This window comes from Thunnus albacares, chromosome 2 (genome assembly GCF_914725855.1).
Source record: "Thunnus albacares chromosome 2, fThuAlb1.1, whole genome shotgun sequence".
Lineage (NCBI taxonomy): Eukaryota > Metazoa > Chordata > Actinopteri > Scombriformes > Scombridae > Thunnus > Thunnus albacares.
In genome coordinates this window covers 13220447-13247469 of record NC_058107.1, presented here as the reverse complement: position 1 = coordinate 13247469, position 27023 = coordinate 13220447, and the positions used below count along the sequence as shown (strand labels likewise).

The 27023-nt window shown below is 40.3% G+C and overlaps 1 protein-coding gene across 1 annotated transcript in view; it reads right to left on the bottom strand.

The window, feature by feature from the left end:
* Positions 1–2695: 2695 nt before the first annotated feature.
* The window catches only part of LOC122969764 (transmembrane protein 132D), a 40658-nt gene continuing 16330 nt past the window's right edge, over positions 2696–27023 (bottom strand). Inside the window, exons 4-11 of the mRNA XM_044335739.1 lie at positions 25428–26304; positions 15836–15973; positions 11206–11398; positions 9133–9276; positions 5469–5674; positions 4930–5194; positions 4524–4715; positions 2696–4435 (exon numbers count right to left, since the gene is read on the bottom strand). Of these exons, the coding sequence (XP_044191674.1) occupies positions 3104–4435; positions 4524–4715; positions 4930–5194; positions 5469–5674; positions 9133–9276; positions 11206–11398; positions 15836–15973; positions 25428–26304 (3347 nt within the window). The 3' untranslated portion in view covers positions 2696–3103. The remainder of the gene's footprint in view (positions 4436–4523; positions 4716–4929; positions 5195–5468; positions 5675–9132; positions 9277–11205; positions 11399–15835; positions 15974–25427; positions 26305–27023) is intronic.

The following is a 27023-nucleotide window of genomic DNA, read 5'->3' as shown; positions in this document are numbered from 1 at the left end:
TTTGGCAACATGCTGGGGCATGGGCTGGTTAGAAAAACTTGACCGTTCTCTCAAATGTTGTGCATGTGTGCCACATTTTTGACGCAACTGTAAAAATATACAAATACTGTAATATACAAAATGTAGATGTGTAGTTAAGAGCAAATCTGAAATAACTAGTGAATGTGCCAATATTTTATTTCTACTTATTATGTCGAAAACATCCAGTATATGGGGCAACATAAATGGAGTGTAAATAGTAAGGGTTTGGACAATTTTCATTTTTTACAGAAACAAAGTATCTCACATAGGAATTGAAACACTTCCTTAATAATAAATGTTGTCTTTTCATACTTGCATACTTTTATCATCATATGGCTCTTCAAAAAACTGATGGTTAAATATGATAGGAAATCAAGTGAAAGGCAATATTCAAGATGATGGTCTATTTAATGAAAAAGAAATCTAAAGAAAAATATAGACGCAAGCAGCAATTTTCGGGTTTGAGCTTTTTTGCGCTCAATGGTAGGAAGCAGCTTAATCAGCCAAAATTAAAGCCAAGAGCAGCAACAAGCAGGTTTCAGGCTTCACAAAGCCGAGCAAAGTCACTTCAGCTAGTTGGATTCTGTTTAAAGAAGCAGTGAGACCAGTCACACACATGTTTCATCTTTACAATGTATGCAGGAAGAAAATTCTATATTCAACAAATTTAATTTATTTGTAATACCTTTTAGGGATTCAAAATCCATCATAAACAAAGCATATGAGGGTTTGGAGCCTTTCCACTTTGATGTATGAATATAGTATTTGCCCATAATTATTATTGGATTAACCAAATCAGATTAGATAGAGGATTGATTTTAAAAAAATCTAATGAATAAGTACAAAAGGCAGTTTTCGACTTAATATGACCTTCAGAAGAATTTGAAAATATGCCACATGCATAAATTGCCACATAGTTGGCAAGTTTGAATTGGACACCCTGGGACTCAAACCCTTGACCTTTGTATCCCAAGAGAAGATGACTTATTGACTGTGCCACTAGGAAGATGTGATTCCCACACACCTTCTTACAACGTGAGGCAATGACATCACATATGCCAGACTGGGGTATTTTTGTCTGTTTAAACTTAAAATGCTTACTGCAGTCAAAATGTTGGTGAGAAAATTCTGAAAAAAATCACACACCATTCTGCTGGTTTTGGGTGTATTGTCAAATATTTTGGTGACATTTGATCCAACACTGAGCAAAAAAGAAAATGTGCAAACAGTACAAATTACAGAAAGATATTGACTATCACTGTGGACTCACCGTTTAACCGATCTGAACACCATTTGAAACACTTGATATCTACCATCTAGAGAATGTCTGTGTCAGTTTTGGTACCATTTGAATGAAGACTTGTGGAGATATAGATGTTAATTGATTTTGCATATTTTGAATGATATAGAGTGATGGACTTCTGAATTGACCATAGGATGCAGTGAGGCAAACTTTGTCACATATAAGTGGATGTGCTGAAAAATATCAGCTCTGTAGGACATACGAGTGTTTTGTTTTGTTTTTTTGGAATGTTAAATGTTTCAAAATTTAGATTTGTTGTAATAAGCCACGCCCACTTTAATCAATCATTACGAAATTTTATGCATCGACTCATGCATCAAGTCATGACCCAAAATCGTGCAAACTGAATTTCATTTGAACCCATGCAGCCAATTATGAGATACAAACTTTTTGCATTTGTGGTGCCCCCGGTGTGCTCAATGAACACTTATGGCCAATTTCCTGCTAAACCTCGCCCCTTGCAAGTGCAATGGTAGCCTTGTTTTTTGACTGATATTGCTCATTTATAGTGGAATTGTCCATCTCAGTCCCCGAAGGCAGTATGCCAAATTTGGTGACGATTTCTCAAAAATTGTAGGAGGAGTTTTGAAAAAACAGATTTGGACAAATCTATCCAGGCACAAATGTGCGTGGCTTATATGGATAGATTGGCCGCAACCCAAAGAATCCAGGAAAAAAAGAATGTAAACTTTGTTGTTATAGCACCACCATCTGACTGACATAGGTGATTATTGGTGCCTGAGTAGTGGGGGGCCATAGGAACCCACCTACCAAATTTGGTTGGTTTTGAATTTATGATTGCTGAGCCTCAGACACTTTCAGTGGAGAAAACAATAATAATCAGAACAAAAACAATAGGGTTCTACCGCTTTGGGGTTTGAACCCAATAAGACCAACTTGAATTTACAAAGAAAAGGTCTTGGATATTGCATAATAGAAAAACATACATTCTGGTTATTATCATCTTTAATTAAAGCTACATTTTGGTCAAACCCACATCTGTCAAATTTTCTGTATTACAACTGGAAATTGTAATACTGTAATATGTATTTTTGGATACTTAAAAGGACCAGTGTGTAGGATTTAGTGGCATCTAGCAGTGAGGTTGCAGACTGTAACTAACTGTATACCCCTGCCCCTCGCCTTCCAAGCATGTAGAAGAACCTACGGTGGCTGCAAAATTCACCAAAAATGCGAAAGGCCCTCTCTAAAGCCAGTGTTTGGTTTGTCTGTCCTGGGCTACTGTAGAAACATGGTGGTGCAACATGATGGGCTCCGTGGAAGAGGACCCGCTCCCTATGTAGATATAAAAGGCTCATTCTAAAGTAAACACAATGATTCTTATTTTCAGGTGATTATACGCTAATTAAAACATATTTATGAATATTGTATTACATATCTGTCAAGTCCGTTCCGCTAGATGCCTCTAAATTCTACACTCTGCACCTTTAAAAGTGTATCTTATACTGTATATACCAGCATGTGAGTGCAAAAATTTAGAGAAATATCCACATGCAGCATTAGCATTTGGTGGCTTTAAATGTTGTGTAAAGAAGAGTCCATCTGATCAACCATCTGAAACATTTCCACACATGTTCACTCTCCAGTATTAACAATAATATACAGTACATTTACATGTAAAAGGCCTTGATAGGTAATGAAATGTGGAGGAGGGTGATTTTGAAAATCACATATTCTTGACAGTTATTGGAGTTAACAAAGGCATTGAGGTGATCAAAGCCACATTTACTGTAATGTGAGGTCTGATCAGGTTCTGTATTATAACTGGTCCCCAGGCTCTGTGATGGGCACTTGGGGTTCCTCCTCACAACTGTCCTCTTTCCCAACCCAGTGGATGCCATGGCCATTCTCCCTGGAAGGGAGATGTGGTGAATGCTGGCGTTCCAGTGTGGAAAAGGTGGTGAACTGGACTCTCTTTCTCTTACTGGTGGGCGAGTGGAGGGACTCGGTGTGCATAGTTTTGCTCCTAAGGGACCCCACGCAGCTGAGGGGAGAGTCTGTAACAGAGGCCAGGCAACTTGGCCTTCTGGACAGAGAGGCAGTTTTATCAGGCCCAATGTCAATCACAGTGGTTGTAGTCTGGGAGTCTTGCTGGACAGGGCTTCCTGGCACGCTCATCACCAGCTCAGCATCTGTGCCTAGCCACACCCAATCATGCCTGTGCCCTGTGGGCTCCTGGCCATGAGAGGGAGGCTTCTTATGTCTGAACTTAACAACATATGAGATACAGTTTACTAAAAACACGAGGATAGCCAGGCAGAAGACCCCCAACAGAGCATACATGCCAATCTCTAAGTCCGTGAGGGGTCTGTTGGCCAACATTTCCTCACCACCAATCTCTATCTCTGCTGTCTCCTGTCCAGGCACCTCAACCTTGGTGGGGAAGTTGTTGTAGTTTACCAGGTTACCAGGGGCTTTCACAGTACTCGTGAAGCTAACGCTGCTCATATCCTCCACTATCATATTATCAGAGCCGTATACTCTGTTGCTGTCACTCGGGCTGCTCATCATACTGATATTGACCACGCTGGTAGGACTGCTGGGATTTCCAGAATTGCTTGTCTTACCCACTCCCCCGAGGCTGCCGCTGGTTATGAAGGTTCGTTCTGTAGATTTGATTGTGGTTGTGATCTTCTGCATGGCACTGTCCTCTCTCCCTGAGGTTGAGCTACGCGGTGGGGTATCCTGGGATGGCTTCCTCTGGCTATCCACCTCTTCCCCGTCATTCCCGTAGTCACTGCCGTTGTCCTTGTTGCCTCCAGTGCTGCTAACAGTGCTGCTGTCGATACTGCTGGTACTGCTGTCTGAGCGTCGGCTGTTCGTCTGAAACTTGACCTTGAGGCTGCCATTGCCCACAGCCACAGTGCTTTTGCGTTTGGACTTCTGGCAGGCCTCACAGATGGACATCTCTACTCTGACCAAAACTCCCTCTCCCTCTCCCTCTGCCACCACAGTTGGAGGTGTGCCCTGCACTGACACCACCCCCGGATCCAGAGATGTCACTGTCACACGGTAATATGCCGGATCATAAATATCAAGTGGCGTCTGGTTGCCGTCACTGAACTGGACCCAGGCACTGACCAGAGCTTCCTGATGGGACAGGAAATAGAAGAAATTGTAATTAAGTTTTGAACATTAAATTTATATTTGGGACATGTCAGTAGATTAAGATTGTTACCTGTTTGGGGCTCTGCAGAACCTCCTGTGTGGTTGTGGTTGCCAGAATGGCTCTGTTGCTTCCTGTACTAAGCTGCAGGGTCATGGAGAGGCCCGTAACGAGCTGAACCCCCAACTCTGTGATGGTCACTTTGTCATCCACGACTTTGATAGTCGTCTTAGCCAAGATTGTGTCAGACAGTGGAGAAAACACCTGTCACAGAACAATATCAGAAACAATAAATTAACTGGGGTGCCTCAAATTGTATCTCTTGTCAGTTTTAGGTTCTAAATCAAACTACTCAAAGAGGAAACCATCCCTTACAGTCCAGTCTCTAACTAGCTGCTTCTTGCCATCTTAGCAAGGTACTGAATGATCACAACTACTGGGGCAAAGGTTAAACAAAACAGTAATTTAGTTTGGTTACCTGGATGGTGGTGCTCCCAAGGTCTCGTCCTGATAGCACCCTTCCTGCCTGTAGCCTTGCCACCCGGGGGTCTTCCACCTTCATAAAGTATCGAACCAGCCTTGTGACATCCACCTGCCAATCAGAGCCCAGGAAATAGACTTTTGGGTCCCGAGGGTCCGCTTGCTCGGCCACAAAGTGTGTTAGAACCCGCACCAAGGCGTGCTGAAACTGCAGCATGCAGCCCTTCCCCTTCCTGTCATCTTCTTCACTGTTCCAGCCAGGTCTGGGACATGAGCAGAAAAACACACATGCAGGTCACACCTGTCACCCGGTAAATGCTTTGACCTGCTATACTCCAATCACTCAACCCTGTCTCTTTGTTTGATTGGATCACATTGAGATATTGCAGTACATTATGTAATGGCATCAAAACCCTAAACCCTTGGAGAGATATAATTTGGATTTGTACGGGCTAAAGGATGCTTCTCAGAATCCCATCTGTAAACCACATAAGGAGGGTTTTTATTTTAAACAAATGGTTTATTTGGGTGTCCCACCTTTTGGAGGTTAGTATAGGCACCCTCCAGCTTTTGATCTGGCTCAGCTCCGTGTCTGACACTTCAATCTGGAGGGGGAGTTGGGGCATCCACACGTTCAGTTCAAGCTGAGCACTCAGGTAGCTGTAGGTGAAGTTCACCATCATCTTCACTTTGCCTTTTGTCTCCTTGCCATTTAAGAAAACATAGTCGCACCTGTCAGACACCTGGATAGGAGGAAATAAAGAGAATAACAATAAATCAGAATGTGAATGTCTTATCATTTTAATTTCCCTGAAAATATCAAAGAGTTTATGTAAGTGCGCCTGTGTAAACAGTCTATATCAAAGTCAGAATGAGATTATTGTCAGTGAAGGAGATGTTACTCGTCTATGCAATGACAAAAAATGATCAAATATTCTCATAAAAGTCACTATTTTAACAAATAGGCCATTTTTACAACAACAAATGGCCTTGCAGCAGTTTTACACTGCATGTGTTACCATAGTAATGTCAGCTGGCTGTAATAAACTACTGCGATGATCACCGGTCCGAAGCTTTACGAAGAGGCAGCATTGCAATTTTATGTAAATCAAAATATCATGTGGTGCAGAGTTGAACATCAGTCCTTCACAGCCAAGTGCATTCATTACACTGTAATTTCAAAGGTGACCTTGGAAAGTTTAGGCGACTGCTGAAAGATCTCATGGACATTTTGAGACGTGAGTCAGGAGGTTTCATTGTTCCTCTCAACAGCCACTGCTTTAAACAAATTGGATAATTAACACAGCATTGAAATTCAGTCACCAGCCCCTTAAAGTGCACAGGGGACTGGGAAAAAAATGTGACTTTGACAGATAGCCTAAGGAGGAATACAAATGGCAAACAGATTCCCGCTCTTATTTGCGTCAACTCAGCAGTTAACTAGAGGATGTGCTGTCACAGGGACATGCTATTTTTGAGAGGATCTTGTGTCATCATTGCATTTGAGCGTCAGTCATCCTGCACCCGTGACCAGAGCTTAAGCTTTTGATAAACCACATCACAATGTGTCATCCTTGCAGCTAACTGTGATGCACTGACCTCTTCTCTACGAATAATCTTATGCTTCATTTCCAAAAGCAGATTTACAATATGTGGCACTGGAACCCTTGAACAGTTGTTATGGAAAATTTCTAATGCAAGCATGGAACAATAGACAAGAGCAGAGTTCTCAGATTTTAATTCAGTGTGGAGGCAGTCAACCAGTCATCCATGATCTAAGACACTTTGCTCATTTCTTCTTTTTTTAAAGAGAATGTCTTCCAAGAGCTCCATGCTTACATTGAACTTCCATGAGCAATGTTCAAATGATATTTTGAAGCATCAGTTAAAAGGGAATGCCATTTTAATGTGCCATCCACCCACTCTTCTTAGTCACAAATCTCATTCTGTAGCCAAGAATATCCCTGTGTTTTTGGTGTCAAAATAGATATTTATTTAAAATTGGATTTCACTTTGATCAGTGGGTAGAGTATTAAAGACAGACAGAAATTTTAAAATGCTGAAATGCAGACTTCATTGCCAGTTGTGGCTGTATTTTCCTTTGCAAATAAAACAAGTTCCATAAGAATTATAATGAGTATGCAGAAGGAATTTATCTATTGCAAAGGGGCAAATTAAGTTCAAGTGTTACACTGAGTTGAGGCTCGATATAAATCACTTAATCAAGTTATTCAAATTGCTGTGCCACACCAAAACGTCCTGATTAATCAACCAAGTAGACATCTATACGCAATATGTCCCGTTTTTGAAGTATTCAAGTGTCAATCCTTCAATGCTGAACTGACAAACAGCATGCCTGTGCACATTTTAAGTCTCTCCATCATTTATGCACATTGGAAAAACCTTTCCATCACGGCAGATTAGACTTTGTTTTGCTTTGTTTTGTCACATGAGCTGCCCATTCTAGATAAATCCTTCCCATCTATCACAAGCAGATTTGATACTCTTCAGGCACACCAGAAGAGAAAAGATATCTGAGTCAAGCTGTTAGACTAAGAAGATTAAAGGGAATATTTGTGACTGAAGCTGCTATCTGGTCAGCAAATACACTGAGAGCGACAGTAAGCTTAGAACAACAGCAAAGACGGCTACATTACGGGGTGAAAAGAATGATTTAGTCCACATCCGGCCTCTTGACATCTTCACATAATCCTGCTTTTCTTAGAACTGACACCCATCTGCACTTAATACATGTGCACTTACTGTATATACTGTACTGTGAATCCCATCTGAACAAAACACTACATTTATCTATTAACTGAGACATCTGGGGCCAGAAAACTGTGTAGGCTCATGACTAAAACTGTACGGACAAAGACAGAAATATGCACACACATTCTTTTCGTCAGATTTATAAAGCCATGCGTATGCATGATTCTGTTTTATAAATCTCAGTCATGTAGGAACTGGGTGCATGTGCACAAGCCTCATTTCCACTTCCATTAATAGCCATAAATGGATGATGACACGCCCTTAGCCAGCCGTTTTCATATCAATTGGCCGCCTGCTTCAACAGACTGCACACTTGTCAATGAAACAAACAGGGAAGAAGAACTGCAGTTTCACTGACAGTGTTGCACTGGGGAGGTTGTCCAACAGCCAGAACAGACGTCATCGTCGGCAATGGTATCTCAGAAAAGTAATCAATGATTAGTTTGTAGTGCTCATAAATCACACCGTCTCCACCTCATCACATCACCCTCAGATCGCCTTAGAAAAAAAGTGTACGCCTGGTCTGAAGAATGCGTGAGGTGCACACATTCTGCTTTTATAAATACCAGTTTATGTGCGAGAAATGGCATATGAATGGTTTTTGCGCGTACGCATCATTTATGCATGTGGCTCCTGTTGTTTGCTAAACCTGCTTTGGGACATATTTGACCAGCAAAAAACGTATTAAGGGGCTGGAGTTCACTGCATGTCTTTATTCTTTGTTTACATCGCCACTTTACCCTTGAGTAAATACATTCACAGCCCCTGACCTCAGGGGCCAGGGGCCCGACTTTCAATTTCATCAGTAAACAAAGCCGGCTTTTGGCAGTCAGCCGTGCTCAGGTTCACAGGATAAAAGGGACAAGTCACGGGATGGGAGCACAGCGGTAGACTGTGAGGTCATTTGTGGTGAGCGATTTAGCTCAGTGGCTGTTCATTGTCAGCGTGATTGATGGGTAATGTTGTCGAGCCCAACTAATAGTTTGTTTTATCGCGTGGAAAAGAGACAGAGGTGACTTTGGTACAACTTATTTGTCCACTGCCGTCCTTCCCATCACATATGAAACCAACCTTGCCCTCTGGCCAATTATCGTCACAGCAGGCAAACATCTCACATTCTTTTAATTTATTGCTGCTAAAGTTATGTTGTTCTCAGGTAACCACTCGTAATTGAACATTTTTTACACAGTACTTCTGCACTGAATGTGATTAAGGCTGAATAAAGAAAATACTTTGTGAGTATAAAAACAAGTTCAGAGCAATTTCACCTTTTAACTTTTCATTGCCATTGTGTCTTTAATGAAATAGTCTTTAAGATTCCATTAACATCACAGTACAACCTTTGTACTTGGAATGTGTGAAACCAAAGAAACTAGAAGTGATGTTCCCTGTATAGTATGTGAGGAGGGGGATGAGGAGTAAATCCTACCTTTAGGACATCCTCATCAGTGGAGCCACAGTCTGTGTAGTCAGATACATCAGTCACTACCCCATCTTCTTCCACAGCGACTGTCCTCACAGGCATCACCACCTTCTTTCCAGTCAGTACAGCTGTGTTCAGGATCTCCGTGTCCTGCAGAGATGCCGGGAAAATCAGTCATAACATCCAAATAACAAACGGTTTAATTTTACATCTCAGACATTCAGCGGATATTTTCATGTGGGAGAAATGACCAGACAAGTTTTTGGGGGAGGATAGCTATCCCATAGCTAACACTATGGGATGCAAGTAGAGGAGGAAGGTAGGGAAGACGGGGGCGATGAAGTGTGACTCGGTGACTCATGTGACCCACCAGTCCTGATGAGGTAAGAAGGCTGTTCCCCCTTTGGGAAGCCCGGGGCAGGGTGGGAGGGGGGGCTGAGTCACCTGGATGAGACCAGGGCACCACATGGAAGGGAGAGCTAATCTTAGGCTTTCTGCACAGACCTGTCCCTCAGAGCGATTCCCTATCACTTCAAACATGGACAAATAACCAGAACCGTGCATAAAAACTAAGATTAACGTCTACAAATATACATTACAGCCTGTTCTTTAATACTCAGTGTATTATTAGATTGGTTTTCCTGTTTCCATGTACATGTATCAATGTTATGTTGAGGGGTTTTGTTTAAATGAATTAATATTGAATACTATTATTATATTGAAGTACAAGTAGTCGTAAAAAATCTCTTTGTCACTCTGTGCATATGTGTGCATCCATGGATACTTAGAGCATGAAATTGAAGCAGATGGATATGTGTCCCTCTTCTGTGAAAATACACTGTTTTAAATGAAGTTGAAATAATTGAATAATGTGTGTATGTGTGTGCGAATTAGTATGAGAGCAGTGGAGCACAGCCGGGTCAAGTTCTGTGAAGGATCAGTTAAATCAAATTTAAAGAGACACTTGGCCACTCAGAGTATGAAAATGAAGCAGATGGATACGTGTCCCTCGGCTGTAAAACTGGTTTAAATGAGGCAGAAATAACTCAACATAATTTTTTTTCTTTTACTGTCATTACAATGTAGTTAAAAAACACAGATCTGAGGCCTGTGTCAAGGAGGCTTTCAGCATTATATAGAAGTATTGAGCAGCAGCACTAGTAGAAGTTCACAGAGCAAGGCTAAGAGTGATCAGTCAACGCTAATGTCCCTTCGAGCCAACCATCAAATCTCCTCATGTTTGGCCCTCAGCCTGAGGTCAGCTTCTAATCCACAAGAGAGATGAACCATGTCAAATTCACAAATCAGGATAGCATATCCTCATGGCTTCACGCACTCCAGCACCATTATGATGGAAATTCAGGAGACAGCACTGTGAAATATGCCCATAAGTGTAACTAAAGAAGGTATGATATGATATAATTATTGTAAACTTTTCAAATGTATAAATTACATATTACTTCAATAATATGTGGGCAAACAAAAGCTGATAAATTACTCAAAAAGGCTTTTTCTACAAAAAAAAAAAAAAAGTCTGAGTATATTATGTGACAGGATATAAACCAATCATTCCTGCAAACAACGGTATCCTAAGAGGTCATTGGCCCAGGTGACAGATAAATCAGATTCAATATGGTGTAAACGCCTGTGTAATGTTCCGTATTTAGTGGTGGATATTATATCATGGATTAATTATAGCGGTAGCATGATAAAGAGGCGCAGCACCAAAATAGAAGCACATAAAGCAGCTGTTGGGAGGAGAGGATGACCACATTATTACACGGCAGAACAGAGCAGAACAACACAGAAGAGAGACATCAGCTAGCTGACAGTCAACAACACAAGGTCACTCTCTTCTCAAAATAGAACCCATTTACTAAACAATCCAAAGCATATCCAGCCTTCTGTGTATGCAAACCAGACAGGAATGGATCAGAGCAAAGTGCATTTTATGATATTTTCATGCACCAACGCTCCAACGGATGCAGTGTTGTCATTATTGGAAACGGTGCTGTCGGTAACATTGGTGCTGGTTTTAATAATGATTAGGTGTGACGTGTAAGCTGTCAGTTGACTCACCATTACAAGTGGAGCCAAACCAACAAAGTCTCTCTGAGTGGTATAGATCCTCATAGCTCCTTCGGTCTTGGCAACATTTTTGGATCCTGACGGGAGCTCCAGCTTCCATATGATCACCTGGCTGTCAAGAGGACTGCTCAGCTCTTCAACCTCAAAATCCATCTGAAGCACCTCAAGCAGACTGCTTTCAAGCCTGGATGAGAAGCAAAGATCTGAGTTAGGTAGACAGATATGCATACAATAGCTACAGGCATGGAGGTTATTGAAAATACTCAACTGTGTACCAGCATTACAGCAAAATGAGACATACTGTAAAATTAATGTTACAGCAGCTTTCCAATGTCATGTTTTCTTTTTTCTTTCATTCGGTGCTTTTAGTGCGCAGACTATTTTGGAAGGATCTTACTCTTAAACCTTCATTATGTAAATTAGCAGCAGAAATATTTCTACCACAGCCACTGATATAGTTATTTCACAATTGGTGTCTGCAGTTCCCTCTCCACAGGTTATTCTAAATTCCTGTAGAGATAATGATGTCTGAATGAAGGTGCAATGATTGTACAGCAGTGCATCCTGAATTTTCAGTGTGTTGCTCAGTGTTCACAAGTCAATGTAGATCCAAATCGTTATGCACAAAGGAAAGTGCAAAACATGGGCTTTTCTTTTATTGTGTCTTTGTTGGAGTCTGATGTTGAAACACATTGCAGTTGATAAATTGGTGTTTAAAAAAAAAAGTCTACTTTCCCTTGGGCTCATCTTGTCTTTATGTACACAAAATGTATCAAAAATATGCAAAAAAATCTTCATAGTGAGTGACTGATGTGTAAAGAGAACTGTATACAGCATTGGAGGCGGCCCTGTTCATTCCTATCAAGGTTGCTCAGTGGTGCATTAAGCCAAAATCCACTCCCTGCTGTGAAGAAATTACCTGGATGAAAACATACTGCGCACGCTCTATGGGCCGCATGTGTCCATGGCATGGAGCATGCTCACTAGAGACTTCCGCTGGCTGAGACGGCTAACTTCCAGTTTAGCCCTCTGGCTAACTTGAATGGGGATAAAACAATTAAATTGTGTGGCTCTTCTAAACTTTCAAAATTTGATCGGACCAAATGGATCAAATTCTGATAGTGAAACGAACCATTTCGTGGGTGTTGTGACACTCACTGATTTATGTCTCTTTCACAGTGTAAATCTATGGGAAAAAAGTCTTTTTGGGCCAGTGTGCATCACATGACGTTGTAATTACACAGTTTGGCAGCTATGTCAAATTTGCTTCGAAGCCTGGTGCTGTTCCTGTATCCAGCTCTCTTTATACATCCATTGTGTATTGCCGCCATGTATTTACAGTATTTAAAACCCCTTTTACAGGATTATCATTTTAAAATGACTGGAGTTGGAAACATAAAAAAGACAGCCAGTTGCACCAATTTTAACACGCTGATGGAGCAAAAGGTAGTTTAAGTACCTAGCTAGTTACAGCCATAGACTGTATAGTTAGTTGCCACTGAAGTGGACAAAATCGATGCTGGAAAGAAATGTGAGATTTGCTTAAAAAATGTTGAATCACTTTGATTGACTTTGACTAATATCAGACTTTAAAATCTGCATCTTTAATCTCATATTTGAGAAATTGTTGGGGTTATTGAAAGAAAAGTAGAAAGTAGCTTCGGTGAGACTGGATTTCCAGTGAGATTGGATATCCTGCTGATAATTCATTGTGAGATACTATGACATTGGCCCTGTGGATAGAAAGTGTGGAGATGTTGTTGGAGAGGAATATGATCCCAGTAGTTGCGACAAGACCCCAATCCCCCTTTTTTAACTTTGAAGAGGGCTTTGCATCTCCGGGCATTTTCACAAACTAAACCAAAGAAAAGATGAGCTGAATTCCACTGTGCTACCCTGAAGTTGCTGGTACAGTGAAATGTGAACAGAATAAAAGGTGGTCTCAGGACAACAGCATCCTGCATACACAACAAAGTATAAGCCTTTGTAACTTATAATGACCTCAGTGTTGCCAGCTAGAACAGACTGTCCTAGCTATGGATTCAATTTTCTCCCATAGCTGAAGTTTTAGTATCCTGGGTTTTATTTCGTGGTATTGTATTGAACTATAGAAAAGATATATTGGTGAACAAAAACACAATAAGCATGCACACACCCACGTAGACAATCAAACTCATTGCATTGCTGTGTGTACATGTTAAAAATATCTGTGTCAGAGCTGTGCAGACACACACTAAGTCCTGCTTACTGCATGAAAATGACCTCTGAAGAGATGCATACCAGCCGCCCTTCTGCATTAAAGCAACAACAACTGGAGAAACTGCAAATCATATTTAGTTAATCCTCCATTAAGTTCCAAACTCGACAACAAAGCATACAAAAGTCCTGCTCTGTATCCCCCTCTCACTCAATGCACCATTATATTTGCCCTTATCAAGGGGAAGACATGGATTTAGTGTAATTGAATAATCTGAACATATTGCACAGAGACCTGAGATTAAAAGATAATGTCATTCTGGTCAAGTATCAAAACAAGATATGCTTGACTCACATAAGCATGCCTATATCCCCTTAAGTATGCATTAGCACAGATATCCATAAGATAGGGGATGCTGTTGTGCTATTTACACCCTCGGTCATTCTTGAGAAGCTTGCAGTGGAATCATGCTTCAACAACTTGTTTATGGCCGGAAGCCTGTCTGTGAGTAGCAATACTTAAGATCCAAACCAAGCCTTTATCCTGTGACGGAGGATAAAAAAAGCTTTAATGTACAGATACAGCAAATACTTTTAGTGCTCACTAAAAGCAGGGAGACAAAAAGTCAAAGAAATCCCCACTGTGGTGTGACAGTAGACGGTCTCTGCAGGGGTTCTTTTAGTTTCATGACATTTTAGAGAGGATTAGCCAAAATGACTGAGTGAAAAAATGTGTTAACCCATAAAGAAATTGTGATAAACAATGTCATAATCCACGCCAAATGGGGAAAACATCTTAATGAGGTCAAACCAATAATGACAAGCACAGATAAGGTCAGTGTTCTGTCTCTGTTTAAAGCAAGCTGTGCCTATTGTTGTATGACCTCTGAGAGTCAGTGTTAGACCTGCATGTTTAGCTTCAGGGAGTTTAAACTAATTGCTGTTTTAGAGCAAGTTGACCTTTTTAATATCATATTGAATAAAATTACTTCCTTTATTGCGACACGTTATTCTTTTTCTACTTCTAGTAGTATTTTTTCTCCGTTATTCATCCTGCGAAAGTTGGCTGCATACACTTGCTCTTTTCCAGCAATGCCAACCATTCTCACACAGATTAGAGCTTTAGTTTTACAAGCATTTCTTGGAGCTGCTCTAGAGGCAGAATTAATCTTACTGTTTGAGCACTGGCAAGCTTCAATGGCAAAAAGTATTAAAAGAAAGTGCACGAAAACAACAGATATGTCTTCTCCTGAATGTAGGTTGCATTTAAGATGGTTGGATGGCCAGCTAGAACAATAAGCTCACATTTCTAGATTACTCATTGTGCCTATGTTACATTTTTTAGTAAGCTAGACATACAATATGTACTATACAAGAACTGAAACAGAGGCTTAACTTAGCCCAAAGAAATCATTTCTGCCTCCAAGGAACCAACAAACACAATTTTCCATTTACACCTGGTAAGTGCATATTACAGTTTCCCAACCTGTCTGGAGATTCAAAGTAAAGACAGGCCAATGTTTTGACAGCATGATAAAAAGCAAATGTGCAAGAAAGAGAAGGATTTAATAGACATAGCTTGAACTCAGTGCCCTTTTTTTTAAAAAAAAGAAAAGGTGTCCTGTAATCTCAGGGGACATGGGCCACGTGCATGTGGCCAAACATCTAAATGAACTCAACTCATCACAGTTCAATGAAAATAAAGCTGCACTCAACTGAACTTGAAAGGACAACTGAGATAAGCTGCTTGTTGGGGGAAGGGCGTAGCCCCATTTAATGAGGTTATGGGGCAAGTTAAGTACGTCTTAGAAGCCCAAAGGTCTGAGTTTGGACAACCTGTAAACATCTTGTAAATAGTTTACGTCTTAGGTTTTGAAATGGCTATTAGTCTGTATTTTTCAGTTTGGTATAACCCCTTGCATTGATTGAAGCTATGAAGTCATAGGTTAAAATATGTTTACTGCATGCTAGAAATGCATAGACATGCACATCTGGTAAATGTTTACAAATGATTAAAGCACAGAGGAGAAGTGTGCAATAAAGGGGAAAAAGCAATAGCTGTTTACAAGGAGCAGCTTTACAGGTGCACCTGCAGGCAACCCGTGCTCTGAGAGTATAAGAGATGTCCTCCCAGGACACAGCACAGTGTGCTTCTGCAGTAAGCCCTTGTCAGGCAGGCATGGTGCAGGTGGTTTGTCTTCTACTCCACAGGTGCAGAGACAAATACCGATATGCTTTGCAGGATATACATTACAAGAGTACCACTTTTAACAGCTAGAGACACTGGCATCCAACAATACATGAAAAATTCCCTTCAGGCTGTAGCAGTGCTGTTTGTCTATTCAAACAATAGCAATTGAAGCCAATTAAGATCCACATAGATAGTACACAGTGGTATAACATGATGCATAGAGAACAGACTTGCCTTTTTCCAGGTATGGGAGCCTTCCTCTGACAAATAACAGCAATGGCTCCATCTGCACCCATATCCAGAGTGATGTCCCACAGTAAAGAGTTACTGGGTGTCGCCGTTCGAAAGGTCACACCTTTCTTTACTGTCGCTCTGTGAAAAATCAGAAACCGAAAGGTCAAGTATGTACTAAATGTAAAATGAACCATATTAACAAAGCAATGGAATTCGGGGCGACAAATGGTTATTTTTCCAAAGTTTAAATGATATGTAATGTGATCAATAACCAAACACATTTCTATCTATCCCTTTTTCATGTCTTTTTGAATTTGTCTGTGATATACTAAGTTATAGATTTTTAGCATTGTCAGGATATCCAGACCCATTTATTAATTCAAACTTTATTACCATAAATTCAGGATTTCCAAAAAAAGATAGTCTCAAATATTTGATATTATACATAAAACAATAATTAAGTAAACAATATTTTTACACTAGAACTTGTAAATCAAATAAAAACAAAACGGAGGAAACTGTGAAAGAAAATGTAGAAAATCTGTTATCTACTACAATTCCAAACCCCTCTCATTTGAAACAGGAAAGAAAACATCGGTCTTCCTATTTGTCTATTTGTGCGCATTATTTAACCTGCAATAATGAATCATTAGTTTTCTTGGCCTCTAATTTGTAAATGGTGTGCATTATGCAGCTGAACATGGAAACCTTCCCATGGGGTTTCCCATTATAAGCAGCTTGCTGTAGGTCAAATGTTAATGAGATATTCCTCTACAAGAATTGCGATCAAGTAAAGTCAGGAAAAGGATGCATACTCTACTCTTAATGCTAAATACACTCAACAAATATTGCTTTATTCTATATACTCAAAGCTCTGATAAGACTCCCTGAATAGCCAGTAACAGCTCAGACAAGTTGCCTCAAATAGTTCAGAACAACATCCTCATGTAATTCTTTGGTTTTCATCTGCATGCAAAGCTGTGTGGTTTATCTCTGAATCTTTGAGATAAACACAAAGTGTTGAGCGCATTACGAGTCTCTGAGGAGGTGTAATCTATGATAGGAGCAACAGCAATCTGATGCTGAGCACTCCTCCTGCTTTGAGTTGGGGGTTGGACTTGGAAAAGTCAGGCAAAAGGAGAGGAGACATTGCTCCCTGTGCAGCACAAAGAAGCAAAACAGACTAGCAACATGCATTATCTCTTAATTGAAGTATTTAAGATAACCTCTTAATTGTTTTGTGGTATATTTATGTGCACATTCACATGTTTGTGAGTGACTGGGTTGTAAAGCCTTTCTTTACGAAAACATCTGCACATGCAGCTTCTCTATCTGTAAGGGAGATCTCAAGTGGCCACTAATCCTGGCATGGAAGTTTCTGCTGTGTAGCCACACTGTCTGACATGACCTTCTGTCTTAACCGCTGGAGCGCAAGATAGAAAGGTCTCCCTTTTTCTTTCTCAGGATGAATGAACTTGGCTCATTTTGCGGCATTTGTGACACTCTTAAAAGTTCAAGGGCTCACAGGTTAAAGGTGACGATTAAGAAGGAATGAGCAATGTCTTCTTCAATAATGGTTTTAATCTTGCGCCATGATGATCCGGGGGGAGACAGCAGGTTTCCATTCCAGCTGCACACTCCAACAGCTGCTGATTTATCTGATTACATAACAAAAGTTCAACCAGGGAGGGCTAAAAGGTGAACTCATCTGGTGCCATGAGTGGCTGGAAAACAAAAACCTCCAAGTCTTTTTGTCATGACTGCACATGGTTGAATACACAGTTTAATCACACTTCAGTGGAAACTGGGCAGTTGTGTTGAAGCCTCGGCCTGAATACATTGAATTTACAAATGGAAGATTTTCCCCTGCAGCAAACTCCGACTTGAACCAAATGCTGTAGGTGTTTTGTGGGTTCTGTGTTAGTATAGTAAATGAAGGTGACTAGCTTCTCTGTGTACTGTGCATTAGAGTGAGTGACAGTAGAGAGCAGAAAGAGGTAGCTAGTCCATCGTTATCAGTCAGAGGGTTCCCGGGAGGCAGCAGAGTAAACAACACAGGAGACAAACACTCAGTCTGGGCTAAATGAGCAAAGAGAAATCCATGAGGGTTTGATGTAAAGGGGCTACAGCTGTGTGATTTGGATGAAAGTTGAAGTGATAACCAGAAGGAAAGTGGCTGCACCCTGTAACCCCTGTTAACAACAATACAATCAAATGAAATATGGCACACGGTTGTACAACCATTTTGCAAATCAACTGTTTACATTTAAGTTACACAGAAAAAAAATATTCAGAATACTTAATGATTGTGCTTATTGCAACTTCCTAATGCAGACAGTTGTGTTTATTTCATTGGTGCCTTGCAGACTTGCATGTAAGATAACATTTTATTTTAACCAATATTCATAATTCATAATGTTTCTTTTTCTCCGTCTTCTCACATTTTGTTTAAACCCTTTAAGTGCTGAAAATATTTTTTTATAAAACACCATTGATATTTAATACATTACAAATTGCACATGCAATATTTATCAAAAACTATTGCAAAAATGGCAATATTTTTCATTATATTAACATAACTACGTTTTAAAATAATGTTTTAATATTGTGCTGCCTATTTCAACTAACATTTCAGTTCCTATTTTTATGCATAATTGCACTACAGATGCTGACAGTAGAGAATTATAAGTGCAACGTGATAATTTGCTTCCAATGGGGAAAAACTTTAATCCGGCATAATCAATGAAGTAAGCAGGATGGCACGCTCAGTGTATTAATGAGAAAACCTAGGAGGACTGTTAATCTAGTAATGGCTGAACAACATGCCCTGCTGTGATGAAACACCTCTGTGTATTGAGCTGAGAGGAGCAGGGTTTAACTAATAAAAAGTGACAGTAACAAGAAGACTTATCTGAAGCCCTTCTCTTCCTCTTTTCTCTCCCTCTGTGCAAGAAAAAAAAAAAAAGAAGAAGAAGAAGAAAAAAAGCCCTTGAGACTGGAGGAGGTTTTTCTTATGAGTGGTTGGGAGCAGGAACCAGTGTCTATGGCTTTGGTTAGCGGCCCCTGAGGAGGCAGCGGGCAGCGGGAAGCACCAGGGCAGGGAAGATGGATGGCTATGGAGACTGAGGCTGATAGTGTGTGAGAAAAGCAGCTCTCAGGTGCTGCACCTGCCATCCATCTCACTTCTGACCAGGCAAGGCATGAGTGGCACTATTGTTTCACTTTTTACATTCACTTACACACATGAAAATCCTACATATGCACACTAGCGAACTGGCGCACAAATACGTACATACTCACTCTTCCAAATATACTCAAAGCAGCCCATGGCCCTTGGCCTTCCCTTCCTTTATTTATTTGTGGAATGCAGTTTTCTTTATACACATTTAAAAGATCACAGAACCATGGCCAACAAAAGAAAGAAAAACAGTGAGACAATACAAAGCAGCAAATACGCAACAAAATGAAACCGAGACTGAGACTGATCAAAGACCTGCAAGATAGATTGTATTCTCTGTGTGAGCTAGACAGCCTGGCCCAGATGCATTTCATCACCAAGCCTGATATCAAGATGCTACATAGGGTTTGTAATTACTTCCCTGATATAATTTGTGTTCCCATCTTTGGATTTGTGAATGCATCACTGCAGGGCCACATGGACCACTGGTGAACCCCAGTGCAATCGGAAACAGATGCAATCGTTAATTATGCAGGCAAATGTCCACCGTTTAGCCAGTCTGATGGCCAGCCATCAGCAACGTGCTTATCGTACTTATGGAGCAGTTTAGGGAGTTGGGGAGAAGCTCATGCCAACACTCCTGCCAGATGGCAGGCACCACAGCAGTAAAATGGATGTAAAAGTCATATTTGACACACAGATGAATGATTAGGCTCCCTGGTTGAAGAGCTCACTGACACAGTGTCCTGTAGATACAGAAGTTTATTTATTGCGACAATGCTGTCTCTACTGTAACTAAAACCCATAGAACAAGACAAACTATTGCCTGTCATTGCTGACTTTTAATAGCTACTAAGAAGAGAACAAAACAAAAAAATCATACGTCATGCCATTCAACTTACTGAGCAAACACCAAAGGGATCATCTAATTGCCCTTCACGTGGATAGTGTGATAATGGAGGTACAATACTTTAACTATGACCTTTATCAAAGTCTCACTGAGAATGACAGGTTCATTTTGCTGGAATGAACAGGTGTGGCTTGTCTTTTTCTCAATCGACCTCAAATTTGAATGTCCCTTGACTCCAGCCATAGACATCAATAACAGGTTTATCATGCTGATGAGAGAGTATTAAGCAAAGCTTAATGGGACATTCAGACAGTGATAAAGCACACAGACAGCTGTTGAGGACTGGATGCACAGGGCCTGTTAATGTGCTGATAAGTTCGGGGAGGGTAGCACTGTGATACTTACTCTGTAAGTTAGAGGAACAGTGAGTGTATTATGTCATGTTTATGGGATGTAAAAAATGGAATTTTCTTTCAATATATATTGTATTGACATAACTGCACATCATGTGAGTTTAATTACTACGAAGCTTCCCAACAAGATTGCCAATCTTCCACCCAAGCGACAGTAGCTGAGAGGAAAGGAGAGGAGAGGAGAGGAGAGGAGAGGAGAGGAGAGGAGAGGAGAGACATTAAAGCTATCTGCTTTTTGTTCAGAAACATGTGGGACTGAGTAAAGGAATTAAAGCAGCAATGATTAAAAGTGACAGGATGAAGAGGGGAAATCAGGATTTCTCTTTTGGCTTCATTGCTTCAGAAAAAAATCTAAAGATAGAAAGAAAACGAAACCAACTAATTAATTCAAATACATGGTCTTACCCTATAAAATACATGAATGCACAGCTATTGGAATAGCACAATTTAATGTCCAAACCAGACAAGCATGAAGTGTCGGATAAGGCACACTCACCTTCATGTTTCTTCAGGGGGGGTTTCGGCACACCATAAAATAACAGCAAACCTGAGACAAATTTATAAAACCTATTGCTAACTCAAGTCTGAAACCTGAAGAGGAGGACAAGCTCATCCATGCACAGCTGTCCGCTCAATCAATATTTACCTATTCCAGCATTCACAATTGATTTGAGTAAGTGACTGTCTAAGTGAATGAATTCAGGAGCAGGTGGAAGAGGAATAAATAATCCATGACTCCCCTCTTGACTGTCTCCTCACCTGCTCACCTCCACTGGAGCATGCATGGGCACGTCAAGGCGGAAGTAACTCAGAAATGATTTATTTTTCAAGTATTGATTGTGCACCACAGTGTTTCTCAAGCTACCTGGGAGGACTGTAACTACTGTCCAGAAACAAGAACACTTTTGGATTTCTGCCTTCGAGGACTTTGTTGTTGAGCCTGTGTCTTATGTCAGGTCACCTTACCAGACATCACCCAACATTACAACAAACACAGACCCTAGTTTATACACAATATGAAACTAAACCACACATGAAAGAAGGATTTATGACATGCTGTACTCATGATCCAAATCTACACACAAACCAAATAAACAATTGAAATATACAAGGAAAACGCATGTCACACCTCCCAATAGACCATTATTCACCAGCTTGGAGTAAAGCAGATAGTGTCTTGAATAATAATAGAAAAATCAGTCTCTAATCAAGTTAGCATAAATCCCTACTTGTCTGTTCTGACAGATAACCTAAACAACTGTAGCTATGCTGCAAAGTGGTTCACTTTGATCTCTGTCTGGATGATGATAACAAAAGGTATTATGCTGCAAATGACCACGAAAACCATCAGTGAAATGGTGGGAGCAAGATAGAGACATCTAATTCAAAAACAATTTTGAGGTGCCAGTCTCCCATGTGGCATCATTTCAACTTAAAAAAGGACTAAGTCTTGTTTTTCTTTCTTTTGTTCATTTGTATTTTTTTTTTCCTCCAATGGATGACAAGTTAGAGATCAAGCCTAAAGATGAGTTTACTTCACGTGGTTAAGGCACTAATTTTAAGAAAATATTTATGTACATTTCATTAAAGGGGACACCAAGTGCTTTTTGTGATTTTCTGTCATTTATTTGTTGTTATAATGTTGGATGTCTATGTTAAATGTCTATGTTAATGTTGTTCAAGTCAAAAGCCTGCTCTGAACGTTTGCAGTCACCTCTACTTCTCCATCGAACATCAGATTGTTCGCACATGACATGCCCACAAACAGCCATCTGTTCCATAGCCTTTGTTGCTAAGGTTGTTCCATGTACTGTTCGCCTTGTTCATGATTGGACTACTATTGTTAGTTTACGTTGCCTGGAAGTCTGCTGAGAGGTACTGGGAGCTAACTAGTCAGAACAGATTGGATTCATCAGGTGGGGGGGCCTTAAAGAGACAGGAGCTAAAACGGCTGAGGGGCTAAGGGGAGTTTTTTGAACTGTGAATCATGCAAAGATATTCCAGTGGAGTTCCAGAATAAAAACTATAGACCTGGAAATGTGCATGATAAAAATCTCTGTATGAAATTAGCCTCCATTATTAAAGATGTCATGGAGACCTCTAGAAAGATAACTGTATTGGTTTAGGCTGGTACTACCAATGCTCTCATCTCCAATCAAACAGGAACATTATGCATTGAAAAATGAGAACAGAGCCTTACACTAACTTTTGATGCTGGTAATCCCCATGATCATTATACATTTAGTAGCTTTGATGGTGCCGGATTTCTGCAAGAAGAGAACTGATACTTTTAGTCACAACTTTCACAACTTTTCGCAGCTGCAGTCTCTGTCCTTTCAGTGTATGAACTCTGCAAACAAAGTAATCATATCCAAAAATCTGAGTCGACAAAAACAATGTAATTATTGACAGTCTGATACAGGACAATGCCAATGAGTTTTGGTCAGATACTGAACAGAAGGTCAGAGAGTTTTCAAACAACAAACTGAAAATTGATCCAAAGTCTAGTGAAATTGAAAGAGCCCATCACACTGGAAATGTGAAACAAAGCAGAAAAGCAAGACCAATTGTAGTGAAATTCTTAAGGTAAAAAGACAAAGAACTCATACTTGCCAAGGTGAGAGTTCACCTCAAGAACATTAAAACATATGTAAATGAGGACTTCTCTGAATTGCTATGGAAGAAGAGAGCAGACCTCATTCCAGCAATGAAACAGGCCAGGGAATGAGGAAATTATGCTGTCATTAACTACAACAGACTGGTAGTTAAACCACAATAGCCTCAGCAGACGACGGAAACCACACAGCATGAGTGAATCTGTGCCAGCAGGACCCCTATACATATGGTGACTACTTTTTGATATGTTTTTTCTCCCCTACCATCATGACATCATCTCCACCCAAGTAATCTGACACCTTTACCAAAACTTCCCTACATCAGTGTCTGGCTTATTACATGCACTTTTCCAATATTTTAATAGCTTTTTATCAGAAGTTGGTCTCCTCTGTCCTCCAAGATTCCACCTAGCAACCATAGTCCTCTTCAGTTTATGAACTCTCCAATCAATGATAATTTTAATTTCTTACCAGTTACAGAAGATGAGGTTCGGGAGATCTTAATCAATCTAAAAGATTGTTCAGGTTCTGATAACGTTGACAGTAAACTACTGATATCCATACATGAGTACATTGTGAAACCTCTATCTCACATTTTCAATCTCTCACTGGAAAAGGGAATTGTTCCTCCTGAACTAAAAATAGTCAAGATTATTCCTTTTTATAAAGAAGATGACCCAGCTGTCTTCAACTACTAGAGACCCGTATCCATCCTGCCTGCTATATCAAAAGTACTTGAAAGGTTTGTCTATCAAAGATTAATTGAACATCTTAATAAGTACAATATTATATATACACATCAATATGGATTTAGAAAGAGACTTTCAACATATATATATCTAATTAATGAAAAATACAAAGCTAGAGATAGAAGGGAAAACACTATAGGTATTTTTTTTAGACTTATCAAAGACTATCAGCATTTTACACAGTCAATCACCATAGTCTTCTTCAGAAGTTTTCACATCTTGGAGTAAAAAACAATGCACTGCTCTGTTTCACCAGTTACCTTAAAGATAGACAGCAATTTGTATCCTATAATGGAACCAATTCTCCTTTTCTTGCCATACTCTGCGGCGTACCACAAGGCTCAATTCTTGGGCCCTTGTTATTTTTGATATATATTAATGGCCTCTATAATGTCTCAGACAAGCTGTCTAAAATTTTATTTGTAGATGAGACAAGTGTCTTCTATTCACATAAAAATCCTGACACCATCATTAATGTGTTAAATGAAGAACATAGTAAGCTGTCTATTTGGTTTAAGTCCAAGAAACTATCACTTAACATTAAAAAAAACAAGCTTAATCTTTTTTGGTCTTAACTCCTCATTTAAAATTGTAATCGATAACGTCCCCGTAACTAATGTGTGTTCTACCTGATTCCTTGGTGTTCTGCTTGATGAATTCTTATCTTGGAAACCTCATATCATGGCCATAACCATGAAAATGGCCATGATATACTAGGCAAAACCTGTCCCATAATCAAGACTGAGGTAGCCACTATGTTATTATTCTATGGTTTATCTGTATATTAATTATTATAATATAACTTTGGCTAGTACTCATCAGACCAAACTTGAGCCCATATACCATATTCAGAAACAAGCTCTAAGAATAATAAGTTGTATACATCGAAGACAGTCCTTTCAGCCTCTATTTCTTCATTTAGGTGTCCTCAGTGTTTATTAAGTGATACATCTCCAGATTGGTTTATTTGTTCCTTAAAAAAACCCTTCCCCCCTTTTTTATGACATATTTGCATACAATTATTAATTCCATAATTACTCCAGATGTAGCTCTTGTCTCCTTAGACCCACCCATTCCCATACTTCCCTATCTCAGTTCAGAATGTACTACCGAGGGTCCAAATTATGGAATTCTCTGCCATTATATTTTTGAATTCGTCTTCACAGTAGTTCAAAAGAGCCCTGAAATCATTTCTCCTAACCAACTAATATTTTCCATATGTTCCTTGTCATATTGTCATATAAGTCAAAAAGGCCTATTATGAATATATCTTGTTTTTTTCTTGTCATTGTGTGTGTGTGTGTGTGTGTGTGTGTGTCTTATGACTATGACTGATTCATTATACTTGAGTAATAGATGGGTGTTCATGGGATGCATTGCAAGTGCTATGCTAAACTATGTCTCCATTTTTACTATGTCTAAGCTTACTGATAGATAGATTCAGATTGTGTATTCTGTGTATTGCGTATTCATTGCTGTAATTATTTCCTGTAATATGCTGCCTGGAGAATGCCACTTTTCAAGCCACTGGAGGGTTTTCCTGCAATTCTCCTTCACATTCCCTTGCAAATCATATATTGTATCTTTTTTAAAATTTTGATATGTGTAAATAAAGAAACGAAACAAATCAATTCCCTGTTCTGAATTCTTACTGACCACTTAACTTGAACGTCATTGAATTGCAGAGCCCTCTAAAGTGATGACAGAATTTCACTTGCAACTTGGTAATATTGGCACCACCATGTAGCCAGTCACATCAGTGCTGACCACAGAAACCACAGTCTTACCTGAGAGTGAAGTTAGTCAGCTGAGCAGAGCTGGCCATGAGTATGTAGAAGGTGGCGATGTCAGTCTTCTTTAGTGGTTTGGAGGATGTCCGAATTACGATGGCATTGCCAAGCTTGAGTCGAGAAAGAGTCGCCATTCCTTTGGGCACCTGCAGGAGACGCACACTGCCAATCCTCTGCATGGGAGTGACAGGAACATACTCGGCCTGCTGTTGTGAGCTCCCCCAGCGGCTTCCATCCAGAGTATTACACTTCCCATTGACTTTGGGCTGAGCCTGGTAGTACAGCTCCACGGGGTTCCCAGTAGATGGGTCCTGCCTCTCCCTGCTGGTGCCCTCTGAACCAGGAGCAAACCAGCCAGGCGCAGGTGCCAGCTCAGCCATGCAGGTTCCCCTCTCGCCTCCCATGGCACAGGAACCCCTCACCTCCTGGGTTTGCCAGAAAGCATACACTGTCACACACGGTAGCTCATCCACACCTCCTTCCCCTCTGCCCCAGTCTCTCCCCGCTATATAGAAGAGCACCCGCACTTTGGGCTTGGAGGAGAAAACCCGAGGGGTCAGCACAAAGGCCTGGATTTTCCAGTTAAACGTGAAGACCTCCGGAGCACTGAAGAGCCGCACAGACTGGACCAGATCTAGAGGCACGAGCTGCTCTGTGGACATAGTGCCATAGCTGGCGTTGACAGCAGGCTGGCGGCTGGCTCTTAAGATAACAAAGGACTGCGTGTGACTCTGCATGCTGGAGTTCCTCATGAAGTCCTGCCCGGCCTCCTTTAGGAAGAGGTAGTCAGCATCCCGCACCTCATAGGTGACCGGCAAGAAGACGGGGAAAGGCACTGGGCTCTTACTGTCAGTCAGTTCTTTACTGCTCAGGTCTGTAAGAAAACAGAAAATTACACTTGGCTTGTTACAGACCATGAGAACATATCATAGTATAACATATCCTAGCAACTTAAAGCCAACTTAACACAGAAACAGAACTAAGGAATACAGTTCTCTGCTACATCTGAGACTAAAATACTGTGAAAAATACCAGCAGTGTTCCAGGAACTAACACTTGAGCACAAAAGTCAGCCGAGGTCAACTGATCAACTGAATGGGGCATCAAAGTATTACACTAAAAGGCCTCTGAGCTTAATCTTAAAATTCCTGTAAGAGAGCACATAGGTGAAATAATGTAAATTACAACAAGAGAAGCTTGGGAGTGTTTTAGTTTGTGAGCCAGCAGTCAGAAATGAAAAACAGCAAGTACTTGCACGTAGCAGCAGTTTGACTCTGTGGCTTTGCTTAATAATATCCATGTCACAAAAGAGAATACAACTTACTTAAATGATTACTTAATTTCATATAGAATTAACTTTAAATAAAGAAAAACATGTTTACTTGGTTACTAAAATATAGCTGTCAAGAGATTTCAAAATGAGAAATGTCCCTTATAAATAGTGCCTGTCAGTGTGTATTTCCATAGTTCCTCTCTGCTGCCCCAGTTTCATCTCTCACATGGTTGATCTGCTTTCTCTATATAGGGAGAAAAGGTGGGATCTGATACATCTGGCACAAGGTTGAAATCAACCATCAAAAAGTAGGATTAAAA